Below are 20,086 nucleotides of genomic sequence, written 5' to 3' on the forward strand. Positions count from 1 at the left end.
TTCGTTCAATGCTGCAGGAATTCAAAGGAAACGGCTCATAGAAGCTCTTAGTTGCAGCATACGCTGGACCTTTATATTCTCAATGCGCGTTATAATCCATCCGAGGGAGTCGGTACTATTTATTCCTGCAGTGGTAAAGTATGTGATGCCATATTTAATTTTTTAAGCCAGGACAGAGAGGCACGTCGTGCTAATTTCCCCATAAGTGGGAGCACCTGTCCTTCATTACATCACTGTAGAGCTTATATTAACAGAGATGCGATGATTATGATCCTTTAACATCACCACTTAATAATGGTTGTGTAGGAAATAAAGTAACGCGCTCAGTCACACTACATGGTAATATATTTTTCCACACTCACACTTGCGAAGACATGGGGATCGGCGAGAGCATCACACTTCGTGCGCACCTGATTTCCTTTTCTTCTTTTTTCGAGCCGACTCACAGAGAGAAGTAGGCGACACACTTGCAATTATCACTGAGTACGTTACTTGTCGTTGTCGCTGTTGTAGCCTAGGAAATGTGGCTCATACCCACGAGGGGGACGGGCCACATGGTATAGTTTATAACGTAAATGCGCGAACGAAGGATTAAGAAGCAATACTAAACACTAAATAACATAAAAAAGGAAGGATGAACCCTGATACAAATGAACATTGTATATCGAATTTTAATCCAAACAGAGACAAAGAAAAGATTGGGAGAAAAGATATATAAAACATTTCTTTTCCCTTCGATCTCTGTGGCAGGCAGCACAAGCAGTGCAGTCTTCCGGACGTTTCAATAAATTTCTGCTCGGCAGTCAGAACAGCACTGCGGCTTGCACCAAACTGGGCTCCAAAACTTACAAAACGGCTCTTTGTTTTCTTCTGTTCTTTTTCACCGGCTACCGCGCGCCACGCACCGACCAGCTCGTGGCACCAGACGTGTCCCTTCCTCGGCTGGAGCAAGTCGTCGACTATGGCCGCTACGCCCTCGCATGCTTCTCCCGTCGAAAAAGCCGTTCCTGCACAGAAAAGCGTAAGCGAGGGCACCGTCTCCTTCCAATCGCGGTCGATGGAACCGACTGAACGAGTTCGTTTCGGGCGAGAATTAATTCATTCGCTTCTCAATTCGCTGAAGCCGACACGCATGCCAGGGGTCGCGAGATGTAATGGCTGCCCATGCAGCTTCGTGACGCGTGAATTCCTCGCTGTGAATGAGGCACTCGGCTCGATTTGTACGCAGGCGTATCTTCATCCAGAAGAGTGCTACATTTCAAGCTGTCTTTCCTTTTATTTCTTGCTGCGCCGTCAAGCCGCGCCTTTTAGGCGTAACTGTGCCAGCATTTAGCCTCTATCGTTAAGATTATTACAGCAAATTTTCAGTGCAAGAAAACGTAGAGGAAGCAATTACGCGGGCAAGCTTTATGCCTAAGACAACATTAGCGTTAATTAAGGCACAATCATTAACGACGCTCTAACCATTCTCTATAGGCTGATCTGGACGTTGAGCGCAAGGCAAAAGAAACCACCGGCTCTGGGGTGACACCTCTGCGCCTTGAACCAAATCCGCAGTTCATCGCCACACCACAGGGTATATTGACCGCTCTTGAGACGGTAAGAACTTTCTTCGCTCAAAGGCCTACGCTGTTTTCAGGAAAGCACTCTTCGTCTGCTCAAGCTTCCGAGCATCCATGATACAGAAACTCATTAGCAGAGTCCGGCAAAAGTACCTCCTTATCCTATTGAAAAGTGTAACTTGTGTAATGACACCGAAGCTGTACGGCGTAACTTTTTAGGATAGTTTATATATATATATATATATAATATATATATATATATATATATATATATATATATATATATATATATATATATATATATATATATATATATATATATATATATATATATATATATATATATATATATATATATATATATATAACCGTGAGACCATTCCCATACATTTCCAGCACCAGCAGTACAACTTTTCTCGTTGTTTAGTGGTGTTTTTGCTAATACTACCAAGGCATTTGTCAAAGCTTTTTGTTTACGTACTGTGCGTTATTTGTATAGCGAGCTACCTGTGAGGCACCTTGATCAACCGAAACATGCACCACGTGCTGTGTGTTTACGGACGAAGAGTGCGTAAAACGCATCCTCGTTTGTCTGCGCAGTTGGGGGCGGCCGCCGTGATGGTGCTGTACCTGCTGATGGGGCACAGCGTGACGTACCAGTGGTACGCGCACGCTGCCTTCCTGCTCGCTTTCACCTACTGCCTCAACAACACGCTCATCATCATCTCGGCCGTGGCTTCGCCTTCCACCCAGAACCACCTTCAGCAGACTCTCTACGTGCGTATACGCTCTTGTGCGCAGTGTACGCTCTCCACTCTCTTATCTGCTTAGTCTTTCGTCTTGTTTCTAATATAATAGTAGGTGTATTCGCCATTTGTACGTTTTGTGTGCTTTATAACATTCACTGATGTGACGCGTTCAGGAATTGAAAACGAACACTGCGATCGACCTTATGCACCCTGAACTATATAGCTTCACGTTTCGTTTCATTAACCCAGTACTCGCTGTACCACTGCGCGGCCGGGCTCCTCTTCCTAGTTGGATGCGCCGTGTTTTACGGCGTCGACAAAGGGGACGCCTTGCGGTTCCGGAATCTCACGGGGGTGAGTATGTGAGGGCGTCTCCATGCTTTATGGCGAGGTAACTGTGTGAGGGTCGCTTAGCTTTCGGGTAACGTGACACTATTGCCTCAATGTAACTTTTTTATTAGCGTTGATGGAACATGAATAGGCGCATTTGTACTTGAGAGACAGCACTTCAGTGAGCCTTGGGAACACTGACGAACCCTTTTGCCGCGTAAAATATAATCCACGCATCTCTAGCATCAGAGCTTTTGGTAAGAGCTCTGCCCATTTTAAAGCTTATGGTTGGTAGGTGCCATTTCACATATAAAAAGTTATTGCAACTTCGCCCCGTAATATATAGTGGCGGCAAGCATGAAGGAAGAGCGCGGCTTGGGTGACCTTCCTTGTTTCTCTTCATTTTGTTCTTTCTTTCTTTCTTTCTTTCTTTCTTTCTTTCTTTCTTTCTTTCTTTCTTTCTTTCTTTCTTTCTTCTATGTCTTCCGTTCTCGCTATCGATTTCTTTTCTCTTCCTCGATCATTCTATCTTTATTTCTCTTTCTTTCCTTTCTCTCTCTCTGCTCCTTTTTCTCTCTTTCTCGTTCTGTCTTGCTCTACTTTTTCTATCTCTTTTTCGTGTCTGTTTTTTTCTATTCTTTCTCTCTCTTTCTATGTTTTTCTATGTCTTTCTACCTTTCTTTCTATCTATTTCTCTCTCTCTCTCTTTGACGTGTTCGTCTTCGTTTAACGCTCGCACCTGCTGTACTCGGTAGTGGGGCTTGCCCAATTCCTGTGGCGCGCGCCCAGCTGTGGTTTTTTTGCGGACACCAAAGTTTTTACGGCCTGCTTAAACAGCCCCGCAGTTAAAATAAGGATCCGAGGCTGATCAACTCTTTAACGTCAACATTGCATCGTCTTCGTCATGTTTGTCTCCACCTCTTCTTCTATTCTGGTTACATGTCATCGGCCCGTATTTAAAAAAATGGCGAAGCTTGCACTAAGCACTAAGCCGCGCAAGCGTTGAAACAGCGAAACTGGACGATTCTGAAGACTAATCTGGTCGCTTCTAGGTTATTGGTAGGCTAGGTGATGAGGGTTGTTTCTAGGTTGCTTCTAGGTCGTTGCTAGGCTTTGGCTAGGTGATGCTAGGTTGTTTGTACGTTGATTCTCAGTGCAGAGAGGTTCGAGTTAAACCACTCAGTCAGAGACACGACACGGATGTCCAAACTCAGAGAAACTCGCGTGAAACCAAGCGTTCGCACCTCTCATAGATCCACGGGCACGTCGTCGTTGGCGTAGGCCTTCCATCGCTTCGGGGTCTTCTCGCTGCCGCCGTTGCCTTTCCCGTTCCCTTGCATCGGGCTAACTGTTGTCTTCTTCATTTTTAGTGGACCAGTGGTGACTAGTGGTATTCACCCAATTTCTGTGGAACGTACCTGATAGGCCACACAGGGCAGGCCACACTAGACAGGCCGCACAAATTACGGCTGCCTTAGACACCTTCGCTGTTAACTCTTACGCTCGAGTTAGTCGGAACAGAAAGTTTCAGTCAAGCATGGCGTTGGACAAAATTGTAGTAAAAGACGTTTCGTTTGCAACGATCACATATGAAAGGCAAGCATTTTGTCTAACGTTGCAGTACCTTCTCCTCCCAATTAAACCCTTCGAAAGGTCCCCCCTTGCGAAATAGTTATACAGACATAGGTGTATAAATAACGCTCCCTGCTTGTAAGGCTCACCCTCTCATGTAGTACTAACGCGTGAGTCAGTGTTTTCCCACTTCCCTTGCTTCCACTGTCGGTCTTATACTGTTGCCAAGCTCTCTTCTGTCGCAGAAGCATACAACGTAATTGTTTCCCTGCATTCTAGCACGATATTTGCATAGGAGTAAGGAATCGCGCAATTATGCTTCAGTGGGAGGCTTTATACTTATATATGTATATATATATATATAGTATAAAATTAGTTTTTGCACCTTTTCGAAATTTCGCCCCATCCGCACAGAGTAACGTGAGCGCCATTAGTGATATGAAGCTTACGGTTTTTTTTTCTTTTTTTTCTCTCTTCTTTCAGACCGCGCTGCTCGGCGTCGCAATACTCCATGTGTGCCATGGCCTGAGCACCCTGATGCCGTGAGCGCTGGCCTGCCTGCACTTCGGTTGGCCCGACCGACCGCCCTACTAATTGGTCGCTCCGCCACGACTCAGGGCCTCAACCCCTAAACACATTTTTATCTGTGTTTTCTTAAATTATTATTTAGTGTGGTTTTCATTAAAGCGTATTGAACTGCGTCGACATAGGCGTGCTGCACTTTCGCTCGACTTAAACCACGCCTGCCTGTGCTTCACGATGGCGGCCATATATCACTGCATATCGACACCTTCATTGAAGTGTCACTGTCAGATTCGCGTAACCGAGCTGTTTTCAGAGGACTTATAGTTGCTCAGTGGGAAGTAATTGCTTGCTCCTTAATTTCCTGCTTCCAAGAAAATCCGCCGTTTAACGCTGCTTATGTTTATCTCCGATAACGATTAAGAGCTGAGAATATGCTCCGGTGTCGACCGATTCCTGCTACGATTGAGGCCAAAGACGCCGCTGTGGCATATAATGGTCATATGGCTTTTGGTTGCCGAACATATGGCTTTTGGTTGCTATATGAATGTCATGTAGTGGGAGAAGTCTCCTTAACGCATGTAATATTGCGTGGCAGAAGCGCAGAATCGCGCCAGGCGTCAAAACATGTGAATTGCGCAACGAGTGGGTGTTTTAAAGGCCCACCCGTTACAAAGCGCTCAGACATATTTAACCATCATCAGCTGCAAAAGCATCAAGAAAGTGAGCAGCTGCTTAGGTTCACGTGTTGCATTACGGACGCGTATAGTGGGACCTTCGCCGATTCTCGAAAGGAGCAATTATGGCGTAGTGGGCACCTAAGAACTGTACTTGGAGTAGGCATTCTAGGATAGTTTGAAACGGCCAATGTTACGCGCTCAGTCGTTCGTTTTCTTGCGGCACGGTTGAGGCATGCACCGAGAACCGAAGCTAGGCTAGCAGTTGAGAAGGCGATGCGTACAGGGTCCGATTACGCTATCGCGTCCTACTCTTGAAGGCGAAGCTGAAGCGTACTCCAAGTTTTTGTTCGCTTAGTACGGGTAACAAGCTAAAGAGATATTAGACAGTTATAGTTTAGCGGGCTTAGCGGAATAGCGGGCTTAGCTGAATAGCGGGATCGAAATGCGCATGTGCAGTACGCTAAACGACCCGTAAGGTTTACCGTACGCACGATATTTTTGAGATTTAGCGTTACCGTGTTTGCGTGATTAACATACGTAAAACATGGCGGCGGTTTTGGACGCCCGCTTCGAACTGAATTTAGCGTTGATGTGGACGGATTCACCTCTTTCGCAGCAAACGATTGCGTAGAATGGCTTCGCTTGCCTTGGGGTAGCTTCGACGCCCGATTATTACGGATAACTTAGCGTAGTTAGTCTATATATTTTACAATGTCATATCCGTGACGGAATACGTCATGTAGCCGTGGTTGTCCCCGGCATAAAACACTTTCGTGTTAAAAGAAAGAGAGGAAGAAAGAAAAGAGAAAAAAAGATTTCGAAAGATTCCACGCCTTGTAGAAGTCGTTTTCATGCGAAGCAGTCAGCAAGTAGTTCTTTGCTGCATCCTTTGGCTTTGAGCCAAGCGTTACGAGGTGGATGGACGTGTTTCTGTACTGTGTAGTAGTTGTGTGCATATCGTCTTCTCAGGCAGGTCGACAACACTGGCCTTTAAAGGGTAACTTATGGTCTGACGTAGTATCAGCACCCACGTTAGAACACAGGCGTCTGCGTTATCGAAACAAAGTGCACGTTTCGGTGCGATGATGTGAATATCATACGTAACTTTCATTAGCGTATTCCTCCGGGGTCGAACAACGCTTGAATATAGCTTGCTGAATCATAGGTATACAAATACAATGTTTATTAGACTGCTATAAACGCGGAGCCAGCACTGGAACCAGAATTGACGTTAACCCGACGTGACGCCTGTATCATAGGAGTACATATGTAGTGTTTATTACTTTGTAATGAAATTAGATAGCCAGCACTACAACCACAGTTGACGTTGTACCGACGTTACGCCTGCATAGGGTCTTCTTCGAAAGCAGTTTCTAGACCTGGCGTGGCTCTGTGGTAGAATACCTGACTGCCACGCAGAATGCTTGGGTCCGATTCCTTATGGGATCCTAAGTTTTATTCTTTGCATTCGTCGGGTCAACGCTGCCGATGTCGGTTTTAGATGCGAAAGCATCTTATGCTCAGGGCAGTGTCCGTTCTGCGGCGTCCGCACCGATACTGCGCATGCGCCAACTCTCGCCCTCTCCTCGCGTGAGAGCGAGGAGGTGGGAGGAGGTGTGGTGGAGGAGGTGGCGTGAGCGCTGCCTCCGCTCAACGCCGCCCAGACAAACTTCGTCAAGGCCTGGAAGCCGTTCGAGTGACGTGTCGCTAGCGGGCTGACGCTCGACCTGCGTGAGCTACGGTATTCGTGCTCTAGCGGCCGTTTAGTTCATTTATTATACACCGAAATCGGTATGGCGGGACAGTAGTGTATGACAAACAGGATTCTTAGGCTGTAACGTGTAAATTATGACATGCATGTCATGTAAGGCTTGATTTACATGACACACTCTTGGAGCGTTCGCTGCCGTTTCAATAAATGTATGAACCAAAATTGGCATATCGTGACATGGTTGTATGACGAACATAAATGACAGGTTGTAACGTAAAAATCATGAGTCATGCCACGTGCGGCATGACTTGCATGCCACGCTCATGGTGGGCTCGCAATCACTTGGCTAGCAAGATGTGTACCAAAACTGGTGTGCCGTGGCGTGACTGTATGAGGAGCATAAGTGACAGGTCCTAGCATGCAAATCATGACATGTTTGTCAAGTAAGGCGTGAATTATATGATATTGTCTAAGTACACTTCCGGCTGTTTCGCTAACCGGATTTATACCGAAAGCGGTAGGACGTGAAATAAGTGCGTGACGAATATAAATGAGCAACCATGTATTGTATATACCAGAATGTAAGTTTTATAGCATGGTATTTAACGAAATGTACATGAATGAATGCAGGACAAACATTCAATAGTGAACATGAAGGCCTTCATTTGCCTCACAGACAAATAATGCGATATATGCAGCTCCTTGCTGACTGCTACGCATTACATCAACTCCCACAGGCGTGACATGTGGCGACTTTTATATTCGATTAGAACCCCCGTTATTTGCGTGTCAAATGTTCTAATAATGAAAAACAACGCATGCTTCAAAGTACATAAAAAGCATACACATATCGTTCCACTTTTGTGCCTTGTTTATTGCAAACACCTCGTAGAATATCGTCCGGACTGAAGTGTTTGTCGCACACCTGCAAGTGACAAGAGAGTGACAACTTTACGATTCACGTTTCTGCAGTTCACACTAGCATACTGCGAAACGCACGCACATTACAAAAATGAAACGTAATACCATCATACTACATAAAAAGGAATACACGAAAAACAAAAGAGAAGGCGTGTATTTACCTTTGAATGCTTTGTAGGGCTGAAATTATCCTTTGGGATAACACGTATCCGTGCCTTCCGCGTGTCTTCATCGGTTGGAAATCCAAATACGTGTACCTTGGGTCTCGAGTCGTAGTTGCCACAACAATGTGGAACACAACACTTCTCTGGCATCACAGCCTAGTCACTCAACGACCAAAACGCGCACAAACACAAGCAGCACACATCACAGTTTTGAAGGAACCGACGGCACTCAGAGCAACGCAGCCTTAGCGTTTCCCACACTGCTTTCAACTTAACTCGGCATCGGATGGCAGCCAGCGCGTCCAGCTTCGAACACTAGTAATGCTGAAGTGACCAAAACGCCGATGCGAACGTGCCGCCGAATGCGGGAGTAGGTGACGATCCGCCACCAAGCACAGCGCACAACGCAACCAGCGTCGCAGCCGTGTAGTGATGCATGGGTGCTAGCGTCCGCCGAGCAAGAGCGGCCCACTGAAAAAAGTCAGCCCACTACCTCTGACGACACGTGACCAATGGAGTTTAGCTTCCCGGCCTTGACGAAGTTTGTCTAGGTGGCGTTGCTCCGCTTCGTTTCTTCTCTCCCGTCTCTCTCTCTCCGCCACAGCTGTGCGGTCGTATATATAATGCGGCGCGCGCTCGCTCCCGTTGCACTCTCCTTCGCAACGGCGCTATGGACGCTCGCGAAGCTGAACGTAAACGGCAACGCCGGCAAGCGAATCTCGAAGCTGAGAGGCTGCGAAAGCGCGTTCCCTGTGCTTCCGTCATTCTCTCTCTGTGTAACGGTGTGCGAAACGCCATGAACAACGTCAACGTCGGCGCTAGTTGCAGCGGCAGCGCCACCGCCGCAGAGCAGAGGAAGGCTCGGGAAGCCGAACGTCAATGTCAGCGTCGGCAAGCGGTAATTCAAACGCCTCGACAACCACCGTCTCATAAGTCACATAACAGAAACGGAAACTCGATGCGCACCCCCGCGATGCTTTCGCATCCCACCATGGTTGCCCGTAGGGGGAGATGATGTGTAATTTTTCTTAACGCTCTCGCATTTAAATGACCAATGTCTGTTCCCACCGTTCCTGGGTAGATATGAACTTTCAGTCACCTGTGGCGCGTGGTAAACGGTTATGTGTCACACGTGTCTGCAGGAAAGGGTTTGACGACGTACGCGACAGGATTTTCAAGTTATTCATCTCACGACCAGACAGTCATATTCGTGAAACCCTCTTACTCTCCCATGCCAGTTTTGGTCTACACCATGCAAGTTAAGGAGGTGATCAAGAGAGCACCCAGACGTAGGCGACTAGATAGATAGATAGATAGATAGATAGATAGATAGATAGATAGATAGATAGATAGATAGATAGATAGATAGATAGATAGACAGACAGACAGACAGACAGACAGACAGACAGACAGACAGACAGACAGACAGACAGACAGATAGATAGATAGATAGATAGATAGATAGATAGATAGATAGATAGATAGATAGATAGATAGATAGATAGATAGATAGATAGATAGATAGATAGATAGATAGATAGATAGATAGATAGATAGATAGATAGAAACACTCAAACTGCCTTGGGTTCGCTAAGAAATGTTACGCATTTAATACAGAGAAACAAGGAAGACCGCCCAGCTCCGCACTTCTTTCAGGCTTGGCACCACTAGTGCAGATCTGCCTTAATTTTTTTTTTCGAGAACGTCATGTCGGGCGAGGTGTCACGTTAACAAACGTAATAGTGTTTGGTGAAAGTCTAGAATCGCACCAGGCGTCACACCATGGCAAGTGTATAACGAGTGAGTAGTGCAAAGCTTTCTACCCATTACAAAGGGCTCAGCCATAATTCATCATCATCATCATGATCAGCCACAACATCAGCAAAGTGTGCAACTACATAGGTGCTGGTATTGCCATATATACGCGTAGTGGGTACTTCTTTAAGGTCTTCACACCTTTGAACAACACATACAAAGACAAAAGTGCTCGCATCAGGCAAAAGGCCGATTTAATGCAAAACATATGTACTTGCTCATTTGTCTTACATGAGTGCTAGATAGGCTTTCGCCTTCCTGTGTTAGAAGAGTGTGGAACCTGCCGAATCATTTAAGATCCGTTTTTGTTCCAGTTTATTCTAGTGTTCCAGGGAAGGCATGCTATTGATTGTATGATTCGGCTAGCGGGCTTTTTACGTAGAAGGTACAAATAAATGCCCTTTTTGAGTGGTTCCCGCTGCGTTAATGGTACTGCGTCCGTTGTTCCGAGAGCGAGAAAGACCCCAAAAGAGCCATGATGGCAATAGGCCCAAAGCAGTTTTAAACAATGCCGCAACGGATAAAACGGTGGGACAAGTCCACCGTGTCCCTGATAGCACACTTGTAATGTGACTGCTGATTTGCAATGTTCTAAGAAATATGATAATTAAAACAATATTCGTTATTGCCAGATGCTGGCCTTCCTGGTATATCCTCGCTTTTTTATTTTTTTCAGTTCAATTCCGTCTAATGTCGCCAAGGCTTGTTCATATTTCTCCCGTATCATGGGCGTCGGCAGGATTTTCACTTGTGGGCTGCAAACCCGTGTTGCATCGCGGTAGGGGATAGGGCAGGGAGGGGAGGGGGAGACTTCTGCGGCTTGGGTGTGTGCCCCTTTTGCACATCCCTGCCGACGCCCATGTCCCACATCATGTGCAATTTTCTGCACTTCTTATAACTTCAATGCTTGAATCCTTATAACTGCGATGATTATAACTTATAGATTCAAAGGAACCGATATCTAGAAAGTATTCATTGCAGCATTAGCTGGACTTTCATCTTCACCGTGCTCTTTATAATCCCGCTAAGGCAGTCGATATTATTAATTGCTGCAGTAGGAAAGTATGTGATGTCATATTTAATTTTTAAGCCAAGCAAAGAGGCACGCCGTGCTAATTTCCCTATAAGTGACCAGCACTAATGAGAGCACCTGTCCTTCAATATATTATTCGAGAATTTATATTAACAGAGACAGGGTGATTATGATTCCGTAACATCAGTATTTTAATAATGGTTGCAATTATTACGTGTGTATGTTATTCGTTGTTGTCGTTGTTGTTTTATCGTAGGAAATGTGGCTCATACCCACGAGGAAGATTCACCACACAGTATTTTATAACGTAAATGCATGAACGAAGAATCGGGAGGCAATACTGAGCACTAAATAACATAATAAAGGAAGGATGAACCCTGAGGCAAATACGCATTATATGGTCAATTTCATTCCAAACAGAGACGAAAAAAAAGATTGGGAGAAAAGATATATAAAGGTTTGGTTGTTGTTGTTTTTTTTCGTTTGAGAACATGGCCGGTAGCACAAGCAGTGCAGTCTGCTTCAATAAATTTGTGCGCAGCAGTCAGAACAGCACCGAGGCTTGCACCAAATTGGCAGGTTACAAAATTTACAACATGACTTTGTTTTCTTCTGTTCTTTTTCACCGGCTACCGCGCGCCACGCACCGACCAGCTCGTGACACCAGAGGCGTCCCTTCCTCGGCAGGAGCAAGTCATCGACTATGGCCGCTACGCCCTCGCATGCTTCTCCCGTCGAAAAAGCCGTTCCTGCACAGAAAAGCGTAAGCGAGGGCACCGTCTCCTTCCAATAGCGGTTGATGGAGTTGACTGAACGAGTTCGTTTCCGGCGAGAAATTATTCGTTTCTCAATTCGTTGAAGCCGACACAGATGCCAGTGTTCAAGAGATTTAATGGCTGCCCATACAGCTTTGTGACGCGTGAATTCCTCGCTGTGGATGAGGCACCCGGCTCAATTTCTACGAAGGCGCTTTTTCACCCAGAACAGTGTTATATTTCAAGCTGTCTTCTTTTTTTTTTCTCTCTCTATGCGCCCAGAACAGCTTCAAGGAGATGATCCTCTCGTGTACCTTTGTGTGACGAACTGAACTTATTAAAAGAATTCGGCTTTTTAAATCAGCTTTAAAACTACATCATTTCAATGTTCATTATTTAACACCTTGTCACTGGTGCATCATGGCCTCAGCTGGTTTTTCGCCATAAAAATCGAATTAACTAAATGCGCCTTTTAGGCTAAACTGTGCCAGCATTTGGTCTCTTATCGTTAACGTTAGTTAAAACTTCAGTGCAAGAAAACGCAGAGGGAGCAATTACACGTGTCACGGGGGCAAGCTTTATGTCCAAGAGAGCATTAGCGTTAATTAGGGTACAGTCATTAACCACGCTGTTACAATCATTCTCTAGGCTGATCTGGACGTTGAGCGCAAGGCAGAAGAAACCACCGGTTCTGGGGTGACACCTCTGCGCCTTGAACCAAATCCGCAGTTCATCGCCACACCACAGGGGATATTGACCGCTCTCGAAACGGTAAGAACTTTCTTCGCTCAAAGGCCTAAGTTGTTTTCAGGACAGCACTCCTCACCTGCTTAAGCTACCGAGCATCCATGATACAGGATCTCATTAGCAGAGTCCGACAAAAGGGTTTTATATATAAGTAGTATACTTATGTAGTATACTTTAAGTAGTATACTACTTAAAAATATAGCTCGTGTAATGGCATCGAAGCTTTACGGCGTAACTTAATTTAGGATGGGTAATCAACTGCGTCTAAGTTATTATATATGTATATGCACCCAAACACAACTGTGGTATTGCGAGACATAACACACGCGAGGATACCTATTATACACATACGTGGGCTTGTGTATAATAGGTGTGATCAAAGAACCCGTACGGGTCCCGAAACGTCTTTGTGTTGTCCTTGACTTGGTCAGTTACCGCATCTTCATCCTCATCATAATGCCTGACCAGACGAACTTTCGTCGAACTCTTGATTACATGCGCGAGCTTATACTAGTTATCCCGTTAAGACCATTCTCATACATTTCCAGCACCGCCTGTAAAATTTTTCTCGTTGTTTAATTGTGTTTCAGCTAATGCTACCAAGGCATTTGTCAAAGCTTTTTGTTTATGTGCGTTATTTGTATAGCGAGCTACCTGTGAGGCACCTTGATCAACCGAAACATGCACCACGTGCTGTGTGTTTACGGACGAAGAGTGCGTAAAACGCATCCTCGTTTGTCTGCGCAGTTGGGGGCGGCCGCCGTGATGGTGCTGTACCTGCTGATGGGGCACAGCGTGACGTACCAGTGGTACGCGCACGCCGCCTTCCTGCTCGCTTTCACCTACTGCCTCAACAACACGCTCATCATCATCTCGGCCGTGGCTTCGCCTGCCACCCAGAACCACCTTCAGCAGACTCTCTACGTGCGTATACGCTCTTGTGCGCAGTGTACGCTCTCCACTCTTGCCTGCTTAGTCTTTCGTCTTACTTGTTTCCAATATAATAGCAGGTGTATTCGCTATTTCTACGTATTGTGTGCTTTATAACATTCACTGATGTGGCGCGTTCAGTAACTGAAAATGAACACTACGACTGACCTGCTGCACCCTGAACTATATAGCTTCACGTTTCGTTTCATCAACCCAGTACTCGCTGTACCACTGCGCGGCCGGGCTGCTCTTCCTGGTTGGATGCGCCGTGTTTTACGGCGTCGACAAAGGGGACGCCTTGCGGTTCCGGAATCTCACGGGGGTGAGTACGTAAGAGCGTCTCCATGCTTTATTGCGAGGTAACTGTGTGAGGGTCGCTTAGCTTTCGGGTAACGTGACACTATTGCCTCAATGTAACTTTTTTCATATTCGTTGATGAAACATGAATAGGCGCATTTGTACTTGACAGAGAGCACTTCAGTGAGTCTCGGGAGCAGTGACAAACGCTTTCGCCGCGTAAAATATATTCCACACATCTCTAACGTGGGAGCTTTTTGTACGAGTTCTGCCCCTGTTAAAGCTTATCGTTGGTAAGTGCTATTTGTCATATTATAAAATAAGTATCCGAGGTTGATCACTCTTTAATCTCAACATTCCATCGGCTTCGTCATCTGTTCTCTCTTCACCTCCTTCTGTTCGGGACACATGTCCACACATGGCTAGAGCTAGTCGTAAGAGAAAGTTTCAGTCGACCATGGCATTGGACATAATTTTAGCGAAAGACGCTGGCATTTGCAACGATCACATACGAAAGACAAGCTTTGTTTCTAACGTTGCATTACTTTCCCCACCCAATTAAACCCTTGAAGAGATGCCCCCTTGCGAAATAGACTATAACACAAAGCTTTATAAAAAAAACTTTGGCGAAGCTTGCACGAAGTCGCGTAAGGCTTCAAACAGCGACACTGGATGGTTCTGAAGTCTAATCTGGTTGCTTCTAGGTTGTTGCTAGGCTTTAGATACGTTAGTCACGGCACGGATGTTCAAAATCCAGAACCGAGCGTTCGCACGTATCATAGATCTAAGGCACGTCGTCGTTGGCGTAGGGCTTCCATCGCTTCGAGCTCTTGTCGCAGCCGCCGTTGCCATTCCTGCTCCCTAGTATGGCAGCTTCCGCACTACTCGTGCTAAGTCCTTCCATCTTTTTACGTCCTCGTTCCCATTATTTCTCTCTAACTTTTTCTCTTTTTCCTTCTATCTCTCTCTCTCTCTCTTAGTGAACCAGTGGTGAGTAGTGGGATTACCTCCTCCTCATCACACCTCTTCTCCTCACGCTCACTTCCCTTTCCCACCTCCTTGCTACACTATGTTGCACTCCGGTAGCGTGTCTGGATAGCCGAGTGGTTAGGACGCTCGCCTTCGGATCGAGGGTACGCGGGTTCGAATCCCGCCTCGTGAAGAAATTTTCTTGGAAAGAATTTTTCTCTTTTATATCTCTCTTACCGTCTCTCTGTTGGTTTCTCTCTCTGTACTCGCTCTCATGGTTATTACAGGCCACGCCGTAGCGGTGAGTGTAGTGGAATCTGCCCAAATTCAGTGGCACATACCCGTTGTTGATGATGATAGTTTTCTGATAGGCCGCACACACAAATTACGGCTAGCTGAAGCAGCTTTGCTGTTAAAACGCTCCCTCCTTGTAGGGCTCACCCTCTGACGTACTCACGCGTAAGTCAGTGTTTCCCATAGGCGTGCGCACAGGGGGGGCCGGGGGGGGGCGGCCGCCCCCCTTATCACCTAAGAGGGGGGGCGCAAAGTCTGCCCCGTACATTGACCCTTCTAGTCAACTAAGAGGGGGGGGGGGAGGCGCAAAATCTGCCCCATACATTGACTTAGTAGGGTGGGGGGGGGCGCTGCTCTGAACCTTTGCCCCCCCCTGATGGGGAACCCTGCGCACGCCTATGGTGTTTCCCCACTTCTCTTGCTTCCACTGTCGGTCGTGTACTGCTGCCAAGCAAACTTCTGTCGCAGAGGCATACCACGTAATTGTTTCCCAGCATTCTAGCACGATATTTGCATTAGAGCAAGGAATCGCGCGGTTCAGCTTCATAGTGACGATTTATACATACATATACATAAACTTCGGTTTGTACGCCTTTTTGAGATTTCACCCCATGCACACAGAGTAATGTGAGCGCCATTCGTGACATGAAGCTCGTGATTTTTTTTTTTGTCTCTCTTCTTTCAGACCGCGCTGCTCGGCGTCGGAATACTCCATGTGTGCCATGGTCTGAGCACCCTGACGTCCTGAGCGCTGGCTTGCCTGCACTTCGGTTGGCCCGACCGACCGCCCTACTTCATCGGTCGATCTGCCACGAGTCAGGGCCTCAACCTCTAAACACATTTTTATCTTTGTGTTCTTAAATCATTTTATAATGTGGTTTTCATTAAAGCATATTGAATTGCGTCGACATGACATGCTGCACTTTCTCGCCATTCCAATCATGTCCACAGGTGCTTCACGATGGCGGCCATATATGTATGCATGTCCACTCGTTCATTGAAGTGTCATTCTCAGATTTGCTTGCTCAAACCATTTTCGGAGAACTTAGTTGCTCAATGGGAAGTAATTGCTCGCCCCTTAATTTGTTGCTTTCAAGAAAATCCACCGTCTAACGCTGCTTATGTTTCTCTCCGATAACGATGAAGAGCTGATATTGTGCTCCGGTGTTCGACCGATGCCTGTTGCGATTGAGGCCAAAGCCGCCGCTGTGGCTTAGTGTTCATATGGTTCTTGGTTGCCGAACCGAAAGTCGCGGGTTCGATCCCGGCCGCGGCGGTCGCATTTCGATGGAGACTAAATGCTAGAGGCCCACGACGGCGATTTCAATGCACGTTAAAGAACTATATAGGTGGTTGAAATTGTCCACAGCCCTCTACTTCGGCGTCTCTCGTAGCCCTTGTCGATATGGGACGTTAACTCCCACCCACCATAAGCCAACCACTAAGGCCAAATGCAAGGACAGACGGGCTGCCAGAGGTAATTTACCTGTTCTGTTCCATACAATTCAAGTGAAGACACGTTGCATAAAATCATGCCACGTTTAGCCAGGCCCGTGTTCTTACCAAACCTTATTTGCAAAAAGCCTTCTCAACGCTAAATTTCTGCTTCCAACAGAATCCAACGTTCTCTCGCAATATCTTTAGTTGCATTTCCGAATAAACATAGCGAATGCTTATCAGTGTGAAGAAAAGGCAGGCGTTTCATGAAACAATTCTCTTCACTAGTTTATTTCACCGCGTCTTTCAGATTGTACACTAGATTTTCAGACAGAAATCTGAAGACAATAGCTTTCATTTTGCAAAAGTTACACCTAAATGCTACAAGAGTGGTTATTGTCACAAATTAACTGTCCATATGCAGCGCACTGAACTCGTCTACACATTCGCCCGCTTTGAACGCATTTTATTCATTAGCTGCGGTCCCCCATTATATGTTTTGATCATTTAGTACGGGTAACAAGCTAGAAAGAAATACAATGCGGTCTGGTTGTCTCTGTGTTGCCGAAAAGTTTTAGGGCCAAAGCTTGTAGTGCCTCGTCAAACGCGGCGTGCGCAAAAAAAACTCACGTGAGCTTAATAAAAATCGGGGTTCGAGCCGGCACCGATCGAACCCAGCCATTTGCCTGGCAGTCAAGCGTTCTGCCACATAGCTACGCCAGTGCTTGAAACTAGTTTTAGAAACGTCATGTCGGGCGAGGTGTCACGTTAACAGACGTAATATTGTTTGGCGGAAGCCTATAATCGCACCAGGCGTCACACCACGGGAAGTTCATAACGAGTGAGCAGTGCAAAGCTTTCTACCCATTACAAAGGGCTCAGCCATAATTAATCGTCGTCATCATGATCAGCCACATCAACAAAGGTGCGCGTATTGCCATACAGACGCGTATTGGGTACTTCTTTAAAGTCTTCACACCTTTGAACAACACATGCAAAGACATAAGTTCTCGCATCAGGCAAAAGGCCGATTTAATGCAAAACACATGTACTTGCTCGTTGGGGCTCATTTGTCTTACGTGAGTGTTAGATAGGCTTTCGCCTTCCTTTGTTACAAGTGTGTGAAGCCTGGCGAATTGTTTACAATCCGTTTTTATTCCATTTTATTCCAGTGTTCCAGGGAAGGCATGCTATTGATTGTATGATTCGGCTAGCGGGCTTTTTACGTAGAAGGTACAAATAAATGCCCTTTGTGAATGGTTCCCGCTAGGTTAATTGTACTGTGTCCGTTGTTCCGAGAGCGAGAGAGACCCCGTAAGATGTGAAGGATATGATAAGACGAAGGAAGCACTGAGGGTCATCACCCTAGTAGCACGCAATGTTGCCACAGCGTTGAAGCAACTTTCTCAATGTTGCGGCAACGTGTCAACATATGGTGCTACTAGGGTGGCAATAGGCCCAAAGCAGTTTTAAACAATGCCGCAATGGATAAAACGGTGGGACAAGTCCACCGTGCCCCTGATCGCATACTTTCAATGTGACTGCTGATTTACAATGTTCTAAGAAATATGGTAACTAAAACAATATTCGTTATGCCAAATGCCGGCCCTCCTCGTATATCTTCGATTTTTTTTTTCAATTCAATTACGTCTAATGTCACCAAAGCTTGTTGATATTTTTCCCATATCGCGGGCGTCGGCTGGATTTTCACTGGTGGGCTACAAACCCGTGTTGCATCGCGGTAGGGCATAGGGGAGGTGGGGGGGGGGGGGGGAGCAAGTGCCGCTTTATCACACCCCTGCTGACGCCCATGTCGCACATCATGTGCGATTTTCTACAATTCTTATAGCTGCAAAGCTTCAATCCTTATAACTGCAATGATTATAACTTATAAATTCAAAGGAAACGATGTCTAGAAAGTATTCTTTGCAGCATTAGCTCTGCTTTCATCTTCACAGTGCGCTTTATAACCCTGCTAAGGCAGTCGATATTATTAATTGCTGCAGTAGGAAAGTATGTGATGTCATATTTAATTTTTAATCCAAGCAAAGAGGCATGCCGTGCTAATTTCTCTATAAGTGACCAGCACTAATGAGAGCACCTGTCCTTCAATATATTATTCGACAATTTATATTAACAGAGATAGGGTGATTATGATTCCGTAACATCAGTATTTAATAATGGTTGCAATTATTACTTTAGTATGGTATTCGTTGTTGTCGTTGTTGTTGCCACGAAAATCTCGCTTACGAGGAGGATTGGCCACACAGTAGTTTGTAACGTAGATGCATGAACGAAGAATTGGGAAGCAATATTAAGCACGAAATAAAATAAAAAAGTAGGTATGAACCCTGATGCAAGTAACCATTGTATAGTGAATTTTCATCCAAACAGCGACGAAGAAAAGATTGCGAAAAAAGATATCTGAAACTTTTTGTTTTCGTTTGTTTCTGTGGCCGGTAGCACAAACAGTGCAGTCTTCCGGATGCCTTAATAAATTTATCCACAACAGTCATAACAGCGCCATACCAAACTGACAGGCTCCAAAATTTACAAAACGACTCTTTGTTTTCTTCTGTTCTTTTTCACCAGCTACCGCGCGCCACGCACCGACCAGCTCGTAGCACCAGACGCGTCTCTTCCTCGGTTGGAGCAAGTCATCGACTATGGCCGCTACGCCCTCGCATGCTTCTCCCGACGAAAAAGCCGTTCCTTCAAAGGAAACCGTAAGCGTAGGCACCATTTCCTTCCAATCGCGGTCGATGGAGCCGATTGATCGAGTTCGTTAAGGGCATGAAATCGCTTCTCAATTCGTTGAAGCCGACATGCATGCCAGTGTTCGCGAGTTTTAATGGTTGCCCACGCAGTTTTGTGAAGCATGGATGAGACACTCGGCTGGATTTCTACGCAGGCGCATATTCATGCAAAGCAATGTTGCATTTCTAGCTGTCTTTTCTTTTTTTCTTGATGCGCCGTGAAATGTGCTTTTTAGGCGCCTGTAACCAGCATTTGGTCTCGTATCGTTAACATTAGTTAAATGTTCAGTGCAAGAAAATGCAGAGGGAGCAATTACACGTGTCACGGGGGCAAGCTTTATGTCCAAGAGAGCATTAGCGTTAATTAAGGTACAGTCATTAACCACGCTGTTACAATCATTCTCTAGGCTGATGTGGACGTTGAGCGCAAGGCAGAAGAAGCCACCGGTTCTGGGGTGTCACCTCTGCGCCTTGAACTAAATCCGCAGTTCATCACCACACCACAGGGGATATTGACCGCTCTTGAGACGGTAAGAACTTTTTTCGCTCATAGGCCTAATTTGTTTTCAGGACAGCACTACTCACCTGGTTGAGCTTCGGAGCATCCATGATACAGAAATTCATTAGCAGAGTCCGCCATTAGTACCACCTCATACTATTTAAAAATATAACTCGCGTGTAATGGCATCAAAGCGTTGCAGTGTAAATTAATTTAGAATAGTTAGTTATTTGCAGCCACACACACACTCACACACACTGTCACAAACGAGCGCGTCAATAAAGCGCGCGCGCGGCCACTTTCAAACGGCAGCGGGATAGCACGGCGCCAGCCGCTCGCCCAA

At 46.0% G+C, this 20,086-nt stretch overlaps 2 protein-coding genes across 3 annotated transcripts in view; both read left to right on the forward strand.

The window, feature by feature from the left end:
* The first annotated feature begins 929 nt into the window (after nt 1-929).
* LOC119374113 (uncharacterized) lies at nt 930-4,909 on the forward strand. Its single transcript, XM_037644182.2, has 4 exons — nt 930-1,021; nt 2,163-2,339; nt 2,561-2,665; nt 4,697-4,909. The coding sequence occupies exons 1-4, from the start codon at nt 962-964 to the stop codon at nt 4,757-4,759; spliced, it is 405 nt and encodes a 134-aa protein (XP_037500110.1). The 5' UTR covers nt 930-961; the 3' UTR covers nt 4,760-4,909.
* A 6,774-nt stretch (nt 4,910-11,683) lies between these two features.
* The window catches only part of LOC119374098 (uncharacterized), a 13,085-nt gene continuing 4,682 nt past the window's right edge, over nt 11,684-20,086 (forward strand). The window contains exons 1-4 of one of the 2 annotated variants that reach the window (XM_049420153.1): nt 11,690-11,822; nt 13,309-13,485; nt 13,709-13,813; nt 15,737-15,955. In XM_049420153.1, coding sequence (XP_049276110.1) covers nt 11,763-11,822; nt 13,309-13,485; nt 13,709-13,813; nt 15,737-15,799 — 405 coding nt within the window. In that variant the 5' untranslated portion in view covers nt 11,690-11,762 and the 3' untranslated portion in view covers nt 15,800-15,955. Of the gene's footprint in view, nt 11,823-13,308; nt 13,486-13,708; nt 13,814-15,736; nt 15,956-19,651; nt 19,775-20,086 lie in introns of those variants that run through there. The other variant, XM_049420152.1, reaches the window with a different exon arrangement.

Source organism: Rhipicephalus sanguineus, chromosome 1, assembly GCF_013339695.2.
Source record: "Rhipicephalus sanguineus isolate Rsan-2018 chromosome 1, BIME_Rsan_1.4, whole genome shotgun sequence".
Lineage (NCBI taxonomy): Eukaryota > Metazoa > Arthropoda > Arachnida > Ixodida > Ixodidae > Rhipicephalus > Rhipicephalus sanguineus.